The following is a 22,801-nucleotide window of genomic DNA, read 5'->3' on the forward strand; positions in this document are numbered from 1 at the left end:
GCAGCTGAGTTAGGTTCCTAGCAGCCCGTAGGCTGCTGTGTTTTAGATTTGCGACTAAAACACATACCGGTCTTTCGGCCAGTGCTGAAGAGTGCTTGCGCAGCATCCAGGCTTTTTCTTTTTCTCATGTTGCTCTCCTCCAGTGAGCAGAATGCAGGGGGTGGGCACAAGATGGGAGAAGACAGAACCAGGACAGCTGACCTGAACTGGCCAAAGGTTATATAATATATAATACCATGCTAGCAATAAAAACTGGGGTTGGGGTTCTCTTCCAATGTAGCCATTGTAGCTGTTGCTCAGAGACTAGCCAGGCATCAGTCTGCTTGTGGAAGGTGGCGAGTGATTGCCTTTGCATCACTTTGCATTTTTCCTTTCACTTATTAAACACCTTTATCTCAATCCAAGAGTTTTCTCACTTTTGCTCTTCCTATTCTCTCCTTATCCTGCCTTGGGGAGAATGAGTGAGCGGCTGTGTGGGTACTTATTTGCTGGTCAAGGCCAACCCATCACACTCACCCAATTAACTTTTCATAGCAGACAGCACAGACAGACATTTCAGAGCTGACAGTCCAACTCTAGTTGGTACCTCCAAGACAAAGAGGCCTTTAAATATTCCCAAAGGAAAAGTGAGATAGAAAGAAGCAGTGAAGAATTTTATAGCTACTGATGACAACCAAGAAGGCTATGTTCTTGTGGAAAGGAGACTGTAGGAGGTGCAGGAGAGCCTCTTGTCCCCAGCGTGGAATACGCAATGCAAAAAAAAAGGAATCTATTCCCAGAGCTGAACACAGAAGAAAGCTGTCTGTGAACACCAGTTTTTAAGCTGTTTGACAGGACAGCTTCACATACCCCACAGTCTTGTAGAGACTTAGGTTACATCTGTGGGAGCAGAAAGTAGGATCTCCTCCAACTATTACCTGTTACTTTCCAGCTCAAGAGTGGCTCCCCTCTATCTAGGACAACACCCAGAAATACTCACTAGTGAAATGGTTAAGGAGTTCCATACAGTTAGTGCAAGCCATCCACAGGTATACCACAGCCAGTAAAAAACAGAAGCTGGGTGCAGTTAAGCTTCCATCTAAAAGGATTAGGAGAGTTCTTATGTAAAGGTATCTGTTGCTGTGAAAATTCTGACAGCAGTAAAAACTCCATATCTGAAATTAATCTGAAGAAGAAAATTTGTGCTGAAACAAGTTGGTGACTAACAACCACCATGAAGCTGATGCCTCCACCCATTCAGACAGACTGCAATCAAAGCATTAGCAGGTGCTATCAAACTCATTCCTGAATGGTGTTGTGATCTCCCTGTTAGAGATGGATGGCAGAAAATGTGTACCTAGGGAGACAATGCAAAGCTTCAGAGATGTTTCTGCCTTGTTTACTTGGTAGTAGGGGTAAATTGTTCTCTGTAATTATTCAGAATGAAGTGCAAACAAAAATTAACCATATCTCCTTTAAAGATACAGGAGACTTAGTAACCTGTACAATCATTTGAAGCTATAGTTGCCACACTGCTCTGGAGAAAGAAAAAGAATCTCAAACATGACTGACCAGGACATGCAAGAATAATCATTCTAAGAATAATGAAAAGTTTTTCAGACTTTTAGTGCTCAGAACACTGGTATGTTGGGCACACTGAGGATAGGGAGGTGGCTGAGGATTGTCCAGATGTGGCTTGAAAATGAAAAATAAACTAGAAAATCCAGTATTTCCCTGCCTCTTAAATAATGTGGTTCCTTCACATAGTTTCTCTTATACAGAAACACACCATGTGTGCCCTGAATGCACTTAGGTGTAGGCACTGTGAAAAAGGGTGCTTAAGGAAACACTCCTAGAAGTTAAAATTCTTCTCCCCACAGCTAGATGGTTCTGGATAATCATTCTTACGTGCACTCAGCTGCTGTCTGAAACTCCTGCTGACTAATGACCTTTCTCTTAATTTTGCCAGGTTTTCTGAGGAAAATGTAAAAAAGACAAAACAATACCAAGAAAACACAGTTTCATACACATTGAAATCAAATAAGCCACAGGTTAGCAAAAGGATTGCCCAATTGTAAGCAGAGATTCCAGGAAAGGCTCCAATTCCAATTAAAATATGTTGCATACCCTATATGGTAAGTGGAAAATTGTCTCCCTTCTGTCCCTCAGTATACAGCTCCAGCCCATGCTGTACAGGAATGGCATGAGACCTAACACAAAAATACTGCCTTATATAAACAAAGTATCAGAGATCTCAAGCAAACAACTGAGCACAGTTGTGAATAATTTAGGACACTTTGCTGGCATGTTTCAAACTGAACTTTTACTTCTGAACTGATTCTCTGTGACCCGAACTCCTCCAGAACAAAGGTTACTGCACTGAGAAATATTCCAGTTAAGAAGCATTAATAAAAGATATATAGCATGAGATCCACACTCAATTTTTACTAACCCTGCCACACCGCAACTGCAGGGCACATGCAGCATTCTGCAAAGCTGAGAGTGGGCATCATTTTGGGGTCCAGCAGCTAGTGTTTCTGGTGACCAAAGGACAGAAGTAAGCAGTGAATGGAGTATGCCAGGCACCCACCAGCTGACAGCCAGATGCCAAGATTTCTAAGCTACCCGGGATTCTCTTCCACAAGGGATACTTCCACCTGGCTCCTTAAACCATGTATCTGTCAGCTTCATATTGCAGGAGGAGTGCAAAGGTGATACGGATTGAGGACTTGGTGATGCTGCCACTTTCCATACAACTGAGCCCATGAATTCTCAGCAGCTCTCCTCCTTTCACACTGCAGGATTGGTGCAGGCAGCAAATTAGTGTGCAATTCACCTGTCACAATGCAAATATTCAGAGTCCTTATCTACACATCGACTAGCTAACTATAATGGAGTGATATAGACATTTCTAACGCATGTATTTTTTATATATCTCAGAAGGTGCCTGTGTGGTAGCATCAAATTGTGAGATCCTGTCCAAAGACTATTATCTTTGGAAAGAGATCCCTCTTTTCTATCACAAGTAGTTTTTCTGGGTTTTGAGTTTCACAGATTTCAGCAGCTTACACTCACAAATTAAACAGCTGGTTCTCTGTCTTTCCCCCAGATGGTCCCAGATATATGGCTTGATTATTGTTTACAACACAAGCACAAAAGTCCTCACCTTTAAAGCTCAGCTGGAGGTTGCAGCCTGAATGTTTGAAAAGGAAATATTCACTCCTGAAGGCAGGGGGAGCCAATGAACAGCCTCACAGCTCCGCTGTTACAGCCACTTCTCACACTGAAATCACATTCCAGAAAACTACTAATTAAGTCACATATTTTGATAGAAGGTTTGATTTACTTTATCATTCATTAACTGCCCACATGAACAAGCCACTGCAAAGCTGTGCACACCATACGTTTGTTGAATTGCTGACAGGTTTAATGATTACAGTTGCTTTTTTTTATCACTGTACATCATTTGAGTCACATGGTTATTGATCAGTTGTGCCTTTATTTAGATTTTTTTAGGTACTAGTCCAAAAGTGAGAAATTTCTTTCCTTTGAGCAGGAGACATCACTTGTGTTCTCTAAGGCATGTCAGCTAAACAGCTAAATCAAAACCCTACACAGCTGGGGCAGCATGTATGGGGCAAAGAAATTGAAGGCAAGGATTTTAAAATCAGTATCAAAAAGTGAAATGTGAGTATCACCTTTAAGGATAAAAGCATTACTATGAGAATCAAGGTGTACCATTGTAACATGTTCTGAGAAGTGAAACAGTGGTTTCCTGAATCATATACCACAAGCCCACTTATTTCAGTAGGGTGGTGAGATCAGCCCAGAGGCAGCTGTTATGCTCCCAAACAGAGCACTAAACACAGCTCTTACAGCTGCGACAGATATCTGCAGATGTGCAAGGGTTCAGGGCTACACATGCACCAAATCAAGCAGGGGTGTACTGCATTAGGGCTAGGAAATGCCCCTCAATGACACTTCCCTCTAGCTCTGATGTAAGTATCAATTACTTCTGGTTTGCTTCCACACTTGGCTTGTAGATTAGCTATGGAAAAAGTCCTAGACACCTCTGTGCATCCTGTACTTAAACAAGAGCAATTATGGATGGCTTTACCTTTCTACATAACTTTTTCTTAAGTACTTGTGAGGAATAATTCTACATAATAATAAGAAAAATAACAAAGTTACAAAAATCTGAATCACTGATGGAAATTCTGCCCTCTGCACACAGAACCACAACCATCCATTCCAGAAAGTATGACTTCTGGGTCACAAGATGCTTTGAACAGCCACGAGGACACCAGCAGTACTAAAACCCAACAGAACTATTAGCTATATTCTGTAACTACAAACCAAACTGCTAGTGAAGATACGAGAGCACATTTCACTTTCTGAAACACTGTATAAAACGAGAGGATTATATAATTCACGCATTCACACATTACTGCTTTCCTACTTAGATTTTGTTAACGTTTTGCCGGAGTTTATGACTGACATTTTTCCCCAGAATCCCAACAGCAGAGGGCAGCACTGTTGCCTGGTTCAGCCTCTGAAAAAAGACCCCATGTGGATTTTTCTGCTGTTTATCAGAAAGGTTATTCCAGGATACTGCTCTTGCAGTGGGCTCAGGTCCAGCACTTGGAGGCCTTGTCTAGTTGGTAGGTATCTCCGGCTTTCCGAGTCACCCCAGCTACAGAAGGCCATGGATCCTGGCTCGGCCCCAGGCTGACCTATTCAGGGGAAAAATAACACTGCGCCAGAAGGCCATTGCTAAAATAAACCAATGCTTGCTGCAGAGTGGAGAGGTGAAAGGAAGAAGGAGCCTATGTAAATGTATGCTTCTTATCCCCTGCTATAGCGGCCTCCTCCCATTCCCATTGGCGCTGCTCAAAGCTGAGAACAACCTCCTCTGAGCAGTGCCCAGTAGGATAAAGTGCACAGTTGGTCTGTAAAGTTACGGTAGCTTTCCCAAAAGCTGTGTCAATGGGTTCTCTTCTTCTCTGGAAGTGAGGGCATTTTAGAAATGAGAAAAAAGGGGAAGAGAAGTACTCTGCTTAAAGGGCTTTGAAATCGAGTTTTGCAGAGGTGAGGGGCAGAACAGGAGTTAAAAGTGTGTAAAAAACATGTTGCTGCATACCAGGGACACTGCTGTCTTCTCATTCTTTTAGTGCTTCCTGCCTGTGGATTATTACGAGCGAACAAGAAAGCCTGCAACTTCAAAAGTGCCTCACAAAAATGAATCATGAATTGATGGAAATGCATAGAAGCCACGTAGACTATTTGCAATTACATAAGGATCTATCTATTGTATTTGAACTGCTTCTTCTGACCCGAGCCACTGGTCTAGTTCTATGCGCAGAAAATGGATGTCAGCTTTCAAAACTGTAACATCTGAAAGGAAGGCAAATAATACACAAGCAGCAGGCTCATACAGCTTGTAGGTGACCCCTCTGTCACTATGATCCTGGAAGTAACTTAGAAGGTCCAGACAATTTATCCCAGTCTGACTGTCCAAGATTGTTACATGTCTGGATGATCCCTCACAAACTCCATTTTACACACTATATATACTCAGAACATCCCCTCTCTTTTTTTACCTATTATAGCTGTGTGAAAGAGAATAGTTCAGTTTCTTCCATTATTGCATCCTACTATGAATAAGAAGAAATTAAATGCAGTGAAACAACAATTATTTCTATCATGTTGGTCTGTAAAACACAGCATATATTCATTCATACATAGCTGTAATAGAACTGTACGTACTCTATATATTAATTTCAAATAATATAGCAACATTTCATAAAATCCTATAATAAAGTATCTTTATTTCTTATGTCTTACAAGAAAGCATTAAAAGGTCTCTTTTCCTGTAGTTTCAGAAACAGGCAGTCATTCTTTAGGAATGAATGAAGCAAAGACTGGGTTTTTGTCAAGCTTAAGTAAAATACCACATAATTATTTCCTGACTTCTGCTTTTGTCCCCATCATTTCTTCCCTTTCATATCCTTTATGTATCTGCTCAGCTGGGCAAATTCCAATCCAAAGGAATTTTTGGGACTGGGACTCAAACTGGATCTTTTCCAGAGTGAGTTCTGAAACACTCAAATACCCCATCAAGTGATGCAACAGACTGACACCACTTGCTATTTTAAATGAATCTCAGATCTCTTCTTCAAAGATACCTCTTGCCTAGTTTAAACATGAAGCTCTGAGTTTGATTCACAAGCGTTTGGTAGATGACATACCTTATATTGAACAAATGAGACTACAGAGTAGTACTTTCTAACTGTCAGACCCCTGGAGAGAAGCAGAAGCTACTTATACCTTTGCTTTGGTATTTCTTCCAGCTGTCCATCAACTGCCCATGCAGTTATCATGACTATCCACACATCGGCAGCTGACTGGATCAAGTCATACAAGAAGTAGCAGGGTCACAATCTACTGCATAGAATCCTTCAGCCTGACAATGGTTTTGTCTTGCAGTTTCAGCCTGTTATGGTGCAGAAGTGGAAACATCTGTTCTTACCTGCATTCTCCTCGGTGATACTGGCACCAAGGGCATGAAACTGACTTACTGACAGTCCTCAATTCAATACTAACATTCCAGAATAATAATTTATTATTTATTCCAGTTTATTACACACATTTATTAGGTTAACAAAAGTTAGAAAGACCAGATCACAGCAAACAAAAAGGCTCAGCAATACCCCCCCCCCCCAGACAGCATGAAGACCACATCTGCTAAATATTAGACTAATTAAGCTAAATACAAGACTGTGAGGCTAAATACCACAGCTTAACAAACTAGAATTGGTCCATCCAACAAAGCAGACAGAGGATGTTGCAGATACAATTTTTTTTTAAGATATTTAGCTTAATGTAATTTAAGATAGAAGCCAGAGTGGTGTGAAAGGAACAAATCTCTGTCACACTGGTATCAAGACAAACAATGCCAAGAATAACCAAATAAAGGTGCCCATGAGGACATGTGCACTCTTGTCTTCTTTAGCTTTGTGCCAGACATCACTGGGTGTTCCTCTGTCATCTGCATCTTCAAGTACTTTCTTCCAGCCTCCACCCTGTTAGCCCTCTCTCTGTTTTGTTTAGTTTCTGTTTCTATTGTCCTTTTTCAATTTTTGCTCCTCTGGATTTTGTTCACAAGGCAGAAGGAATACTGTAACATCTCAAGACTGCCTCAACCACTTTTCTTTCCCCTCAGAGGTACGATTATTGTCTTCAACACTGACCTCACAGCTGCTGAGGTTTTGGCTGTTCTGCAGACCCTTCCTTCCTTAATGCATATACACTGGACTTGAGGAATTTTTTGCTGAAATTACTGTACTTCCTTGCTTATGCTTTAATGCCTGATTGGTTCTGCTCCAAATAGGTTTAGAGGAAAATAGCCCATGAGGAAAACTCACAGGTATAACAAAGGATCCCACCTGGGAAAAAAAATGACAGTTGCTACTAACGTGCCTATAATTTAAAAGGAATCTAGGCCCTTCACTTTGTTGTCCCACTTTACCAACCTCAGCTGATCAGTTAAATCAGAATACCTTATTTTCTGAAGCAATAGCCCCACTCCTTCATCTCCAACACAACCTGAAATTAGGCTGCAAACATTACACACATCTATTTTTAACTACCTATCTACTGCTTCAATGTGGGGGTGTCCTGTATACAGGGACAGGGCAAGTATAGGAGCAACTATGGAAAACTGTTACATGCTCAGACATATCTGATAAGGTTAATCTCTCTATTAACAAAGTCCCTTAGCAGAGAGGCAGCTCATCTGGGGAAAAAGTAAGATTTTTGCTAGCATAATCAAAGCACCTCAAATGAAGTAAGCTGTATCATAAAAAAGAACTCCTTTGCCAACACAAACTGCATCTCCATAATGTATGGAAAGGTGCATGTGTAGCTCTGAAAGCCAGGGCTGTGATTTTTTTCCCCTCACAGTCTTGATCACTATAGCCACACTTGTAATAATGTGTTGTGTGGAGCTGGCCTTAATTTGTCATTTTCTTGCAAAACACAGAAATATTAATACTTTGATGTACAAGAAACACATCTAGCATTATAATCGATGCTATCTGAATTATAATAACAATGTATTTGTGAACCATTCCACCAGCACACAGGGTGATAAGAAATTGATCATCCGTCCACTGAGCAATGTAATTTGTTTGTTTCTCATTTAGTTGAAAATAAGCTTGACTTTATATTCAAACTGTTGTGGTAATAGCTGTTGCAAGTACGTGTAACAGTGAAATCTACACTTCATGCCTGAAATTGTTTCTGAAATATAAAAATATAATTACCTTTTTTTGCTGTTGCAATGCAGGTTATGTGACTGAGCACAGAACTCTGGTCCAATTAAAACCATCTCCAGATTCTTCATGAAAAGTATGTTTCAACCCAAACAAACAAAACATCAAAGATCCTCTTAGTATGTACCTTTTCCTGGAAGCACAAAACATGGAAATTACTGAATCCAAGAATGGATACATACTCCATCGTATAATGATGCATGTTTGGCAGTGACTAAAGAAATTATTTCCTGCAGAGATCTACACCAAAAAAGTACAATATTCCTTGAAAAAATTTATTAACCTTAAGTTAGTTGCCTTCACCAGGGCAATCCTTAACATGGCAGAAGACAGTCAACACATACACTTTCAGTACTAGTTCAGTCAAAAAGAAATTCAAAAGTATAATATGCCTGGCTCCACACCTGCAGTAAGAAACCAGCCAATGGAGGCTAGAGAGACTGTCTAATCTGGTTAGTCCTGCCTGTGGGCTACTCTTCCACATCTCTCACCCCACCCTCTTGCTGCAACTTATTTTGTACCCCTCCAGTTTTCCTTCCCCACATAGCCTGGATTTTTTTTCTCCCTTTTTATTCCTTCAGCTGTTTCTTCAACAACCTACCCAAAGCACCAAGCCCTGCATCTTACTCTGCCTCCTTTTTGCCCTTAGTGATACTTGCCACACCTCCACCTCTCCATCCACACTCTCTTGAGATTTTACTATTGCTCAATCAGCCCTTCTTGCATTCCAATTCTGTCTTTCTGCCCATTCCAATGACCTTTCTTCTCTTCTTTGGCTGCCACTACAGGATACACTTCAAATATTTCTTACAGGCCTATTAAATCTCAGTGTCCACACATCCTGGATCCCCTTGTCTGCTCTCCATCTGCAGCTTCAGTCTCTTACAGAAACCTCAATTTCTCATCTCATTCCACTCCCTACTCTCACACTGGGGCTGCCGTCACCATCTCAAACACTTTTTATCTGCTTCTGGGCAATATCTCAGCTCTCCCAACTGAAGTATTGCCAGCCAGCCACCCAGCTCCTCCTCATCAGCTTTCCTTCATGATTTCAACTCTCTTCCTGTCCTCACAATTTCGCGTAATCATTCTCATGAAGCTTCTGAGCTTCATGCTGATGTTCTTGCTGAAACACTGTAGTAGACACTCATGTGTCTCCTTGCCCTGATCCATTCATTTCACCTGTACCCCTCACTGTTCTACTCCTTGAAAGAGCCATTCCTTTGATGTGATCTGCAGCAACCATTGATTGCTTTACTCCTGATTTCTGTCATTCCACCCTTCCTCTCTGACCTGCTCCCTCACTTGGCATGTCCTCTCATTTGCTCTTTCCATTATTTTCATCTTGCCAGACTGATAAAACCCCACCTAATCTCAGCCTTCTTTCTCCTGCTTCATCTTTCTTCTCTTGCCCATATTTGATTGTACATTCTGTTTCTTCCTCTACAGTCCTATCTCATGAATTACAAAGTTTGGTTGCCAAACACACACCCCCAGTCTGATTTCAGCTTCAATTTCCTAGTCTGTCTGTGATCAGGTTTACTTCATTCTCAACCATTTAATTGTCTCCCAGTGATGTCATCCTCTTAATTTTGCCTCATACTTTTCTACGTTATCTGAAAACCTGGCTGCCTTTCACCACTATTAATGCACTTCTCAAATACTCTCTTCCTGAACATCTTCTGTACAAATCCTTGCCAAAGGAAATACTAACGTGGTACACTCTTGCAAGTCTATTCCTTATTTTACATGTTGGATATTTTTTCTTTCCTACTTTTACAGCCCATGTTTGTCCTGCTACAACCTAACTTCTGATCTGTTTCATATCTATCTTCATCCACTTCCTCAATTTTTTTCTGAAATTTTGACCCTCCTCCAACTCCTTGTCCTCACACTACAGACACGCTCTAATAAAAACATACCCTATGTTGACTCCTGCTGCTATTTTCAGCACTAATGCTTCCCTCCTCAATGTGCTGCTTAGACTTACTGTTCAGATTTCCTCTTCTCCAGCTCAGTGAGAAATCCTAAGCCAGCAATACCTTAAGGTCACAGCAATAACCAGCTAAAACTATCCTTATATATTCACTTCATTCTTGTTGATCATCTTTGACACTACCAACCCTGGTATTTCTCCTCAACTCCCATCCTCATTTAACCTCTTTGGGCTCTCTTACTCTCCTCCTCCTGACCAGAAACATAAATCAACCTTACACAAGGAGAATTTACTTCACCCATACAAATATTTCCTGAAGAAAAAACCAAATTCCACACTTCTTAGCATCTTGCCAACACACTGTCTATGCTGGGAGTCAGGACGGTCTGACCGTTTCCTTGCGCTCCCCCTTGTGTCTGCTGTCAGACTGAAGCTGCTGACTTTCGAGAAAAAGCGTTATTAGCGTCTGGCCAAGCCTCCACATTCAGGTTCCCGTGTCCTGGAAATGAAAATACACAATGGTGCACACTACTTTGTAAAAGCTGATCTCCTGTAGTGTTTCAAACTGGCTATTCACACATTAAAGCACAATGCAGTCAGTCACTAATCTCTCTTGAAACTGCAGATTGAGGTTATTATTTTTAGCTCACAATTTTTAGGAACAAATTCCAGTATCTTCATGCTATGTCAGCAGCACAGAGCACCCACAAACTCAGCCTAGAAAGCCACCTATTCCTTCACTTGCTGCACAGTTCTAAGGGAAATGAGGCTTAAAAGCTGGCTTTCAATAATACAGAAAGCTTGCATTTTCAGAACTGTTTTAACAATTTCTCTATGAAAGTATTAGTACCTATTCAGGATACAGACCACCAAAGACCAATGAACTGTATGAAAAGACCAAGTTCCTTTCACCCTTTTTTTAATGCCATTTTCACCTAGTGGAAATACTAATCCTCAAAGTCTGGTGGCATTAGCAGTAAGTTCCTTACAGGATACATGTGAACTCCTACAGTAGCTAGCATAAGAAGCCTCACTGTCATACTTAGGAATGATCCAAAACAGGCATTTGGAGCAAAAATCTAATAAACGAAGAATAACCCTCAGAGTAGCAAACCTATGGTTTGGTCTAGCCCTGCTTCTGTTAAAACTGGAAGCTGAGTATCTCTTGGAAACAGACATCTGGACTCAGGGGAGGAAGATGCAGAAGCAGCAAAAGAGGTTATTCACTTTCTGTACACTGCTTTCTTTAAATACTGGCAGTCATGGGTAAATAGTGCTGCAGAAACACATATTAAACCAAAAAGCCTCTGTGGAGAGGGATGATGATGTACAACAGTAAGTAATGAAACCTAACTGGAATTCTAATGATAAAGACTTTATTAAAATGTCATTTTAAAAAAGCAATTTAAATGAGCTTAGGAAAAAAGAAACAAAAAAAAAGGCAATTTAAACCAAAGATGGTGGGGAAGGGGCAGGCAAAAGATCCTTTCAGGCTAGACCCCCTCCCCACAGTCTCACTCCAGGCCCCCCACTCCGCTCCTTCCCAGTAGCATCCCACTGCCACCTTCCTATCTCTCACTCACCATACACCAGTCAGTATGGCACTGGCTGACACTTGAGTGCACACAATGAAGAGATCTGATCAGTCTGGACAGTCAGGCAGCAACTGTGAGCACCACCGTTTAATGGGTCTGTATGAAGCCAGCAGCAGCAACCCCCAAACGCTGAAGAGATATTTACTTTCCTGTGAAAAGAGGAGACACCAAACCTGAGGAGTGAAATATGAGGAAGGAGAGGCTGAGGTACCAGGCAGCTACATACTTTAAATAATACTTCCCTCAACTCGCAGTCTAATTCCAGGGATCCCCTATGCTTCCTGATTGCAGTTGCTTTCGGTCCTTCCTTGGGGAAAAAGTCTTTTCGGGGGGGTTCTCTTCCCCTTCCTTAAAAGCTGTGTATAGGCTCTATTTACTCAGGATGGCCAGGATGCAAAGGGTGCTCTTGGAAGTTATAGTTGTCATCCACTTCCCAGAGCTGAGGTTCATCAGAAAAGACCTCTACCTCAACAGACCTAAGAGCAGCAGAGACCAAGAGAGGTAGGGGATCAAATTTACACCCTCATTGACTTGTGCTAACAAACACGTCAGTGAAAAGAGATTTGCTGTCCTGAAGAGAATGTCTCTTCATGGAATGGTCAGTCTTTTAACACCTATCTCCATTATTGATACTAAATCAAAGCAGACACCATTGCCCGATAAATTCCTCAGTATATCACTGTCCTGGAGGCACATCTTAATGCCTTTTTATGGCAAACTTCAATTGATCTACAACTTGCTGCACTGGCTTTCACGCAATTATTGACACAACAAATCATAAGCTCTTGCTTTCTTATGGGAGTCAGCGAGAAAGAACAGATGAGAAACACGGCAACTCATGAGGGAGCTGTGCAGTCTTCATTTGAGACTCAAATGTGTCCCTAAGACACTGAATGAAGGCAGGGTTTCACTACTGCCTTTACTCTTTCACTCCTAGTGCAGGTCAAGCAACTTAACTGCACTTGGGCAAGTTCTTCGAGTCCCTTCCGCTTCTTTCTTCCTGCAGAGGGGACTGACAGGGACTCTTGTGAGGCTCTGGCCTTGCACGGTTGAAATGAAGGTACAACACAGGAGGGCACATTGTCTCTTCTTCGGGAAACCCAAGTCCTGCAGCACACCTGGGTTACCAACGAACACAGCACCACTGCAGCACCTTCCAAGTTGACCATTATTGCAGGGCACAGCATTTCCACTGGGGTGCCTGCCAGCACAAGTGTCCCCATCACCCTTGATGGTGTGAATCCATGCACGCGAAGTTAAGGCTCAAAGCACTCCCTCTTCAACAAGTTGACTGGTTGCTGCACCCAGACCTCTTCTGGGGAAGCTTTCAGGCTCTGGCACCAGCCTCCAGCCTGCACGAAACAGCTAACATTGCCCGAGGTACTGTTGCCAGCTTCCTTCATCCCCTCCTGTGCCTCCCGGGAGCTATTAATACAGCAGGCACATGTTCTGACATTGCGTTCCCCGGCAGATAACTTTAATTTGCCCTTTAAACGTCCCGAGACCAGCGGCCCTCGCGCTCCCTCCTCAGGGGAACATGGCGCCGCTGCCCCGCGCCCCTTCAATGGGGGCGGGCTCGAGGGGTCTCAGCCAATGCCCACGCCTCGGTGGCAGCCTCCTCCTATCGCGAGAGTCCGCGGCGTATAAGAGGGAAGGTGCGGGGCGGGGTGCCATTTGGCGGGCCGTGCGCGGGGGCAGCCGGGTGGGGAGGTTCGCGGCTCGTTGGTTGTCTCCGGGCAGGGGGTGTCGGACCCGCTGCCAGCATGGGTGACCAAGCTGTCAGCTTCCTTAAGGACTTTCTGGCCGGTGGGATCGCTGCCGCCATCTCCAAGACGGCTGTCGCCCCCATCGAGAGAGTGAAGCTGCTGCTGCAGGTGAGGGGGTGCGGGGAGCCGCGGGGCTGTGGTACAGGTGGATGCCGGAGAGGCGGGCGGCTGCCAGCGTGACTAAATAAGGGCAGGATCTCGGCCGGCTCCGGTTACGCGGGAGCTGCCCTTCAGCACCGCGCCGGGGCGCTGGGAGCTGGGCCAGCGGTGGGGCAGGCCCGGTCGCTGCCCTTCACGGGGTCGCCGTGCGGAGTCGCGCCTGCAGTGTCCCTTTCTCTACCCTCCCACCCGTCCCCTTCCTCCCTTCAGGTCCAGCATGCCAGCAAGCAGATCACCGCGGACAAGCAGTACAAGGGCATCATCGACTGCGTAGTCCGCATCCCCAAGGAGCAAGGCATCCTCTCCTTCTGGAGAGGCAACCTAGCCAACGTGATCCGGTACTTCCCCACCCAGGCCCTCAACTTCGCCTTCAAGGACAAGTACAAGCAGATCTTCCTGGGGGGAGTGGACAGGCACAAGCAGTTCTGGCGCTACTTTGCCGGGAACCTGGCATCTGGGGGTGCTGCTGGAGCCACTTCCCTCTGCTTCGTCTACCCGCTGGATTTTGCCAGGACCCGGCTGGCAGCTGATGTGGGCAAAGGAGCCAGTGAGAGGGAGTTCACTGGGCTAGGCAACTGCATTGTCAAGATCTTCAGGTCTGATGGCTTGAAGGGCCTGTACCAAGGATTCAGTGTGTCTGTCCAGGGCATCATCATCTACAGAGCAGCCTATTTTGGGGTTTACGACACGGCAAAGGGTAAGAAGTGCATGGAGAAGTGACTACAAGGGAAGACCTGTCCGGTAAACAAATTCTGGGGCACTTGGCAGCACAAGGACAAGCCAGGCTTGGCTCAGCACCAGTTCAGGGTGCTAGTGCTAGATTATGCACAAGTGTTCCTGAAATGCATTCCTGACTCCTTTAACTTGCTATTCTGAGCAGAAGCTTTGGGTTGGCAGTCTCTGTTCAGATGCTTTACAGTTTTTCTCTGTCTTAAGGCTTGTACAGATGGGCTTGTATGATAGCTTGTTCCTCATGACACAAGCCTGGGAGGGTTCTGCAGGAGAGACCTTTTGGTCAGGGAGCATGAAGGCAGCTTAGATCCCAATATCCAACAGTCCTATAAACTTGCAGTTAGCTGATAATAGTCAAATATGGATGAAGGGAGAAGTTTCATGCTTGATTATGTTGACTTGATTGACTCCTGGTGTTGGTGGGTGGTTGTTTCTTTCACAGCCATCTTCCCCACAACCTTTTCCCTCTGTACTGACTCTTGTCATTTGTTCTTGATGACAGGTATGTTGCCTGATCCAAAGAATGTGCATATTGTAGTGAGCTGGATGATTGCCCAGACTGTCACTGCAGTATCAGGTCTGGTTTCTTACCCTTTTGATACTGTGCGACGTAGGATGATGATGCAGTCTGGCCGAAAGGGAGGTAAGAATAAGTGCTATGGTGGTCTGGCAGCAGAAAGCATCTCTTCATCAAGATGTGGGGGGAGATGCTGGGTGGGTTTTGTATTATGCAAAACTAATGACTTCTTATTAGAATCCTTAAAAAACAAAAAAATACAGGAAATACATTGGTAGTATTTCTGCCTTTTCCACTTAAAAGGCTGAGACTGATTTGATTTCCACATGGAGAATTACTGAATTACTTCTCATTAATTGATTATTTGATTTTTAAGTTCTTGGCTTATTCCTTGTTTTAAATATATGAAAGTTGAAACAGAAATGCTGTATAACTTCAAGTCTTCTGACCTTCATGTCTTTTTCCACAGCTGATATTATGTACAAGGGCACAATTGATTGCTGGAGGAAGATAGCTAAAGATGAAGGAACCAAAGCATTCTTCAAAGGTGCCTGGTCGAATGTGTTGAGAGGCATGGGAGGAGCTTTTGTACTAGTACTTTATGATGAAATCAAGAAATACGTCTAAAACTCGCCATAATATAGTTCAATTGTTCTCAATCAACTTTTTCAAAAGAATATGCTATTGTGATATAATGGACAACAAAATTATTTCCTAGGGAAACAATGTTTGAGTAACATCTGACTGAGACCAGGATGCATAAATTTAAAAATTGTCCACTACATCACAGTTCCATTTTTGTATGAAAATTTCTCCAACATTTGTATTGGAACCTGTGTATATATTATACTTCAAATTTGAGGTAATATTTTGTCTAGAGCCAAGACATAGGTGGTCTCTACCTAGTTTAAAATGTAGTATTGTGGAGATTTAAGAGAATGACATCTTTGGAATACCTGTTGTACTAAGTGATGCCTCTAGCTAATCCAACAGTGTGATGACATAGCATGAATTAAAATGTTTCCTTAAGATGTATTTTTTTTAATACATATTAAATGAAAAACATGTCTAAAAATATAAACTATATTAAAGCACCAGGCTGAGTTCCTAACTGCAGCCTCTTCACAGACAAATTATGCAGTCATATGTCTGAAACCATAACCTTATTTTACAAACATACTTTGTAGAATGTGGAAATAACATTTAAAGAATTCCCTGGATTGTCACTAAGCAAAAAGTTGTCTGCTGATGTGCAATTGAACTAAACCTGAAACAATGAAATAAATTAATATATTCATGAACTTCTTCCTGTTTTTTCAATACACTGAGCACATACATGTGTCCTTAAAGGCAATTTGCTGATTGGCACAACTTAGTGATTATCTGGCACTGCCTAAGCCTCTTAAGCTTTTTTCACAGAACTTTAGTTTTGCTATTGTAGAAATATCAACAATCATTTCACACCTACTTAAGTGCACTGGCAGGGATGCCATAGTTACTGGACAGTCTCAGCTGGAGAGTATCATTAGCCAATAGGGCATGTCAGGGGAAAAAGAATCATGCCCCAGCCAGTGTCTCTTAGCCACCTGTGTGTTCCCATTGTGAAGTTCTTGCTTTTAACCACTTTAAATGTCTTGACAGCATATTCTAGTCCTAAGAACCAAACTCTGACCGCATATAATACAGTGGAGAGAACTATGATTGCTGTACACAATCAAGAGGCAAGAACAAAAATCATGGCATTTTAGGACTCCAGTGAGAAACACAGGTAGTTCTGAAACCAGAAGTGACAGCTTACAAGTAGCAAAGTTGCCAAATCCTGTCTCTTCTTGGCCAGGAGGAATCGCCAAGAGATGTACAGCAGTTCTCTTGACCAAGGTATGAGTACCATCCATCCTGAATTCAAACCACATCTGTATCACACGCATTAGTGATCCCTGCTGATACCTGAAACAGTATGATCTCAACATGTCCTGGGTTCAGCAGTAGGAGTCATTTTTCTTAGTAGCTGGTGCAATGCTGTGTTTTTGACTTTCAGCCTGGGAACAGTGCTGATAACACTGATGTTTTTAGTTGCTGCTTGGTAATGTTTACTCTGACCAAGGACTTTCCAAGTCTCATGCTCTGCCAGGGAGGAAGGGAAGTTGGGGGGGAAGCAGGGACAGGACACCTGACCCAAACTAACCAAAGAGGTATTCCATACCACTATATAAACTGGGGGCAGTTACCTGGAAGGGTTAGATCACTGCTCAGGTTGGGCTGGGTATCGGTCAGCTGGTGGTGAGTACTTGTATTTTTTTCTTCCCTTGTTATCTCCCTTATCATTATTATTATTGGTGGTAGCAGTAGTGATTTGTGTTATACCTTAGTTACTGGACTGTTCTTACCTCAACCCGTGGGAGTTACATTCTTTTGATTCTCCTATCCTGGAGCAGGGGGGGGAGGAAAGGGAGGGTGAGTGAGTGAGTGAGTGAGCGAGTGGCTGCGTGGCTGAGCTGCTGACTGAGCTTAAACCATGACACAACATAATTGCAGTCCTGAAAGATGGCTCCAGGTCCAGTCTGTAGTTTCACATTCATCAGGTAGGAATCTCATGGTTCATCTGCCACTTTGCTCAAGACTTTGAGCAAGTAAACACCATGAAGATTACACCTGATGCTTGGTGTACCTGGCGTGTAAGATATACCACTTTGAGGCAGAAGGAGCCTCTCCTCCCCTTCTATTTCCTTGTTGATATATATTACAGTGGAAGTCCTCATCATAGCCTGCATATGACGGTGATGACTACATGGCTTGGAAGGTTTCATGACAATGAGGAAAATACATTACAATGTAAAGCCTATATGCATCACAGAAGACACATGAATTCAGCCAGCCATTTGATTTAGGGCAGTCAGACACTCATCTGAGTGACAGGATGCCAGCAGAGATGCCTCAGGATCTTCAGTAAAGACTGCAAGCATTCTGACTGAAGGCATGCTCTGGCACAGGGAAAGGCCACAACGGAAATCCTGTATGTTCCAAAGGAGCAGACAGGGAAATACCATTTCTTCCTCCTCTCATACAGTTATTGATCTGAGGCAGGGCTTTCTTCAAGACCTTCAGTAGGGTAGATAGACTACATAGCAGAGCCTTGTCCTGACAGAAATGTAGCCCACAATGAGGCAGAAACACTGCTTGAGCAAAGACATGACAGAGGCATCACACTCCATTTCCCATAGTAAGCTCAATGCACCAGTACTATTACCCAAACTGGCAATCCTGTCACTTCAGCAGGGAGACTGGCTCCTACCTGAAACCATGTGTCAAACCTGTGTGCCAGTTCACTTTCAGGAGGAGCAAAGCAGCTTGCACTTTTCTTTCACAGAGATCTTTGGGGGCAGGAAGAAAAGAACATAAAGAAGAACCTTACAAAAAGGGCAGAAAAGTCTGTTAGAAACAGGACATTTTGCTATAAAAATTTCTATGAGATTATCTAACTTAATGAAGACCTGTCAATATGGCTTATTTTTAAAAAGCCATACCAAAGTCACTAACTGATAAAGTGTATCAATGAATAAACAGACTCTTTGCATTTTCTTCCCCTAGATGTAGTACCAAACACTTCTCCTGTGACCTTCACACTTCAGTACCAATTATAAAATTCTGAAAGAAGCCACTGCAGTGACAAACAATTCATGTTAAATATTTTATTTCTTATGATTTACAAAAATCACATATAAAATTGACAGTCTTTCATACCAAAGTTAAATAAAATAAAATTAAGCAATTAAAAGTAATCCATCTGGTCAATTCGATCACAGAAGAACATTACCATATGAACATTCAAAAGTATTGAACTGTGAGCCTAATATTCACATTAAAGGACTAAAATATTTAAATAGTGAGTAATTTTAATGAGCACAATAGTACAAATAAATACATCAGCACTATGCAAAAAAAATTCCTTACAGTCCCTATCAATGAATAATAATGGCAATAAAAACCTGTCTGCCATAACGCTGCTTAAAGTTCAAATACTGTCAAACAGCTGCATTTGATCTGCAGGTCATCAAGTGCAGAAGCTCCGCCAAACTATCACACAGGACCAAATAAAATGTTCATTACAAGGCAGAATACCTGAAAGCCTATGCCCTCATGCAAGCACAAGCAAAGAATAATAAACTTTCCTTTTCACAGGGCTAAGACCCAGCATTACTAAACACAGCTGGGTTTGGTTTTTCCCTTTATGCACAACACAGAGATTTCCTGTTACCTCTCCTGGGAAGAAGCTGGGGAAACAAGCAAGGTTCCAGCAACATCCATGGATAGTGACATCACAATTTATGCTTTTTATAAAACTACAGTCCTACAAAAGAAGCTCACTGAAAGTCTGCCTTTATGCATAGAAATAAAGCATACCATCTACTATTTGCAATTACTGATTTCACTAGATTTTGCTCCCCTTGTAAACAGATGTTGCAACTGAAGCTTATCTGACATTACAAGTATTTGGTATGAACATGAAGTTAAAACACAGTTTAAGAGCATAACAAGGTTTTCTGTTTTCTGCTTTTATTTATTTTTAAATCCTGGTTAATAGTTCCTCTCAAAATCAGATGTTCATGTTGCCTGCAGCTCAAGTTTGCATTTCCCCACCAAGAATGGCAAGGATCTTCAAAAGTATGGCCATGAAATATTTCCCTTGCTTAGTATTTTCTAGCTTGCAAAGTAACTAAAACTTACTCTTGTTTAGAATGAATCTGAACTACTGTTCACTTCAGTCTTTGTTCTTGTTCAAGTAGCATCAGATGCTTCTTTCCTATATGAAGGTTCCAAAATTCTTTTAAATCTGGAAGAGACACAGCCTTGAATACAAAACAAACATTCAACACCTGAAGTGCAAGAGTGGCAGAACATCTTCTGCAGTCTTAATATTCTAGCTAACCATGCAGGAATACACAATCTGCTTTTCACCCCTTCATACTGCTGTAAAGAGAAGATTCCTTCAGTCACAAGAACATGACCACAAAGCTCAGAAGGCTTACCTAAAGCCAGGATGAAATGCAAGGAACTAAGGACAATCCAGGAATTAAGCATATGAGTTTAATGCAATGTTTTAAAGTATTATTAAAGGTTTTCTTTACATCTTGTGCCTGTAGTGCAGCAATGCTGTCCTTCCATGTTATGGATACAAATACCACTTATGATCTGAGAATAACATAGTAATTAGCATTTTCTATTTAACTTGACCATTTAAATACCTCTTTCTCTTTCATAAGTTTTTCCTATCAGGAACACACCTACTGAAGTGAAAGTGTTCACTTAAAACCATTTTATAAGCAATTATATCATACGCAATGCATTTTAATCACTCAACAATGCAAGAAATATTTTTGCCCATAGAATTTACAAAAGCACTAAAAAGTAAAAGGCCGAGTATCATCTCAGAATGCGAGGCAAAGAACGCATTTATAACCAAGCGGCACGAACAGTAGTGGGTTTAGGTCTCTGTAATGCCCCACTGGCTGAATCAGGTATGGGTTTTTCATTCCTCTGGCTCATTGTACTTGGTACAGCGGATGCTCTTGAATAGGATGCTCCTGTTAACACACACACACACACACACACGCACGCACACATGCACAAAGAGAGTGAGAATGCTTATGCTCAGTAAAACAGAAAATGTCATGCTATATTAGTACTGCAACACTCATTACCATAGTTTCCAGAGGAAAAAAAAAAATCTGGAAACACCAACAAATCACAGTAAGTTGAATACAAACCCAAAACATTATGAGCTGTTCAAAATGCTCAGGACAAGGAATACAAGCCCATGCCCTCGTGCTGTGCTTCTTTAACCTGATGTGTATGGCCCTATGGGGGCGCATGATCTACTTCCAAATATTACACACACCATTTCTGAGAGAAACAGTAGATTCACTGAATGAGAATTTGAATCTTCTTTGGGGTTTTTGTGTTGGGGTTTTTCTTTTCCCCCTTGTGTTCTCCTCTCGATAAAGGCTATTGGCAAAATGAGACCTTCTTGGAAAAGACTATTAACGAGGTAATTTCTTAGAAATTTAATATGGTAAGTAAACAATGCATATGGTCATCATACTTTTGGTATGGCTAAAAAAATTCATGTTAAAAGATTTTTGTGTGATAAATGATCAGTCTAAGGAAGAGAAAGGAACTTAACTGCTATTCCTAGCAGGAAGTGCTTCACAATTCTGAATTATAAAAAGATAGACACATGCAAAGAAATGCAAGAATCTGCAACTTCCATGTACTTACTTAAAGGACTAAGATGGCTCAAAGCAGATCTTCCTCTTCTTACAGAAGGCGAAGAACCTATGTAACTCATCTGGCGCTGATAGTCCAGCAGTTGTTCATTACGCCTCATACCAGGTGTTGGTTTCACTGATTCCAGTCTTTTCAGGAGTGCCTTAGTATCAAAGAAAAATATCATCAAGAAAGAGAAAGAATGAATAAGAAGCCACAAAAACAAACATTCACAAATAGATTTTTATGTGAACTGCAATAAATCCCTTGATTTTTAGAACTGTACAACATGAACTCCTCCACTGGGATGATCATGGGCTATTCTTCTTGCATTCAATTCTTTTCTCAGTATTATGACACAAACAGTAACTATCCCTTACATATTAATTCTATGTTGAGCACATCTTTAGTACCCTGTAGTTCTTTCTACCTTACTGTAACTTGAAACAGATCTGTTTGGCAGTAGTAAAAGTGGTGGGAAGACAGGCTGAACTCTTCTAATCCCACCTTTGGTTACTCCTCTCCTCTAAACTTCCAGAAGGACAAGAAGTTGGTGGCTTTTGGGCGTTTCTTTTTTTTAACAAATCTTTGCTTTGCAAACCTAGTTAGACCATTTTATATTGCCCTAGATCCCCAGAGAAAATTACTGACACAATTCTGTGAAAGTAATGTCAAAAGGAAAACAGATTCACATGACACTATTTTATCCATAATGTAATTCTAAGGGTTGAAAATCAGTTGAAATTATTGTTATAGACATCGTTTCTTGTTAAAATTAACCCTGGCAATCATGCAGTAGCATTAGAACTGCTATGACACAGTATTTGTAAAATACAGTCTCCCAATCTGCATAACTACATCTACTTGAAAGAGGATTTACTGGTTTTAGAAATTACATAATTAAAAAAAAAAAAAAAAAAAATCAACCCTACCAAACCAAACCACAACACAAAAAACCCACCCCTAAACTGATGTCAGGACAAATCTGAAAGTACCCAGCTACATACAACTTCACACATATTTTGCCTCCAGTAATTGCCTCACATAAATCTACACTTCAGTTTGTTTGATGGCCTTCAAACATTTGGCAATGACACAATCATTCCTGTTCAGGTTATGACGTGCATCCTACCAAATGCGAACAACGCAAACTGTGATTAAATAAGTCTCCAAGGTACTTAAAATAACTCTGTTAATAAGGATGTATGGTCTAGATGCATACTCATATGGCAGAAATCAAGAATCTGTCTGTATAGCCATTAAACTGCACTTTGTATGATCATTCTTCCCCACTCCCGATCTGTGGTTTGTTTTTATTCTTAGAATAAAAAAATAACAGAAAGTGACTTAGAATTCACAGGATGTCACTGTCCAGCTGTAATAGGAATCTACAAACTCTTGGTAGTTTATGCATGGGCACTGAGAAAGGACAAGTGATTCTGGCTTGGACAAAGTATGTCACAAGTGCTTGTACCAAGTGCCAGTCAGTTCATCATCAAGTGGAAACACCGAAGTAAGCA

The 22,801-nt window shown here is 41.8% G+C and overlaps 2 protein-coding genes and 1 long non-coding RNA gene across 6 annotated transcripts in view; 1 reads left to right on the plus strand and 2 right to left on the minus strand.

Annotated features, from left to right (window-relative positions):
• Nucleotides 1-12,612, minus strand: part of LOC134170114 (uncharacterized) — a 33,233-nt gene extending 20,621 nt beyond the window's left edge. Inside the window, exon 1 of the long non-coding RNA XR_009967133.1 lies at nt 11,832-12,612. This is a non-coding gene — a long non-coding RNA (uncharacterized LOC134170114). The remainder of the gene's footprint in view (nt 1-11,831) is intronic.
• Nucleotides 12,613-13,501: 889 nt separating this feature from the next.
• Nucleotides 13,502-16,318, plus strand: SLC25A4 (solute carrier family 25 member 4). Its single transcript, XM_062631127.1, has 4 exons — nt 13,502-13,717; nt 13,979-14,465; nt 15,003-15,143; nt 15,487-16,318. Exons 1-4 carry the CDS (start codon nt 13,607-13,609, stop codon nt 15,642-15,644), a joined length of 897 nt encoding a protein of 298 aa, XP_062487111.1. The 5' UTR covers nt 13,502-13,606; the 3' UTR covers nt 15,645-16,318.
• A 2,373-nt stretch (nt 16,319-18,691) lies between these two features.
• Nucleotides 18,692-22,801, minus strand: part of CFAP97 (cilia and flagella associated protein 97) — a 32,456-nt gene continuing 28,346 nt past the window's right edge. For all 4 annotated transcript variants that reach the window (XM_062631584.1, XM_062631638.1, XM_062631501.1 and 1 more), the window contains 2 exons: nt 21,294-21,444; nt 18,692-20,599 (listed from right to left, as the gene is read on the minus strand). In XM_062631584.1, the coding sequence (XP_062487568.1) occupies nt 20,469-20,599; nt 21,294-21,444 (282 nt within the window). In that variant the 3' untranslated portion in view covers nt 18,692-20,468. The remainder of the gene's footprint in view (nt 20,600-21,293; nt 21,445-22,801) is intronic.

The sequence above is a fragment of the Pezoporus occidentalis genome, unplaced genomic scaffold, assembly GCF_034315485.1.
Source record: "Pezoporus occidentalis ecotype Australia unplaced genomic scaffold, CSIRO_AGI_Poc_V1 ctg1, whole genome shotgun sequence".
Taxonomy (NCBI): domain Eukaryota; kingdom Metazoa; phylum Chordata; class Aves; order Psittaciformes; family Psittacidae; genus Pezoporus; species Pezoporus occidentalis.

Bases quoted from the DNA above. Each gene is read 5' to 3' on its own strand.
- SLC25A4 (XM_062631127.1), top strand. From the start codon at position 13,607: ATGGGTGACCAAGCTGTCAGCTTCCTTAAGGACTTTCTGGCCGGTGGG. The intron at 13,718-13,978 runs GTGAGGGGGTGC...TCCTCCCTTCAG, and splicing joins GAGTGAAGCTGCTGCTGCAG to GTCCAGCATGCCAGCAAGCA. The intron at 15,144-15,486 runs GTAAGAATAAGT...CTTTTTCCACAG, and splicing joins GCAGTCTGGCCGAAAGGGAG to CTGATATTATGTACAAGGGC.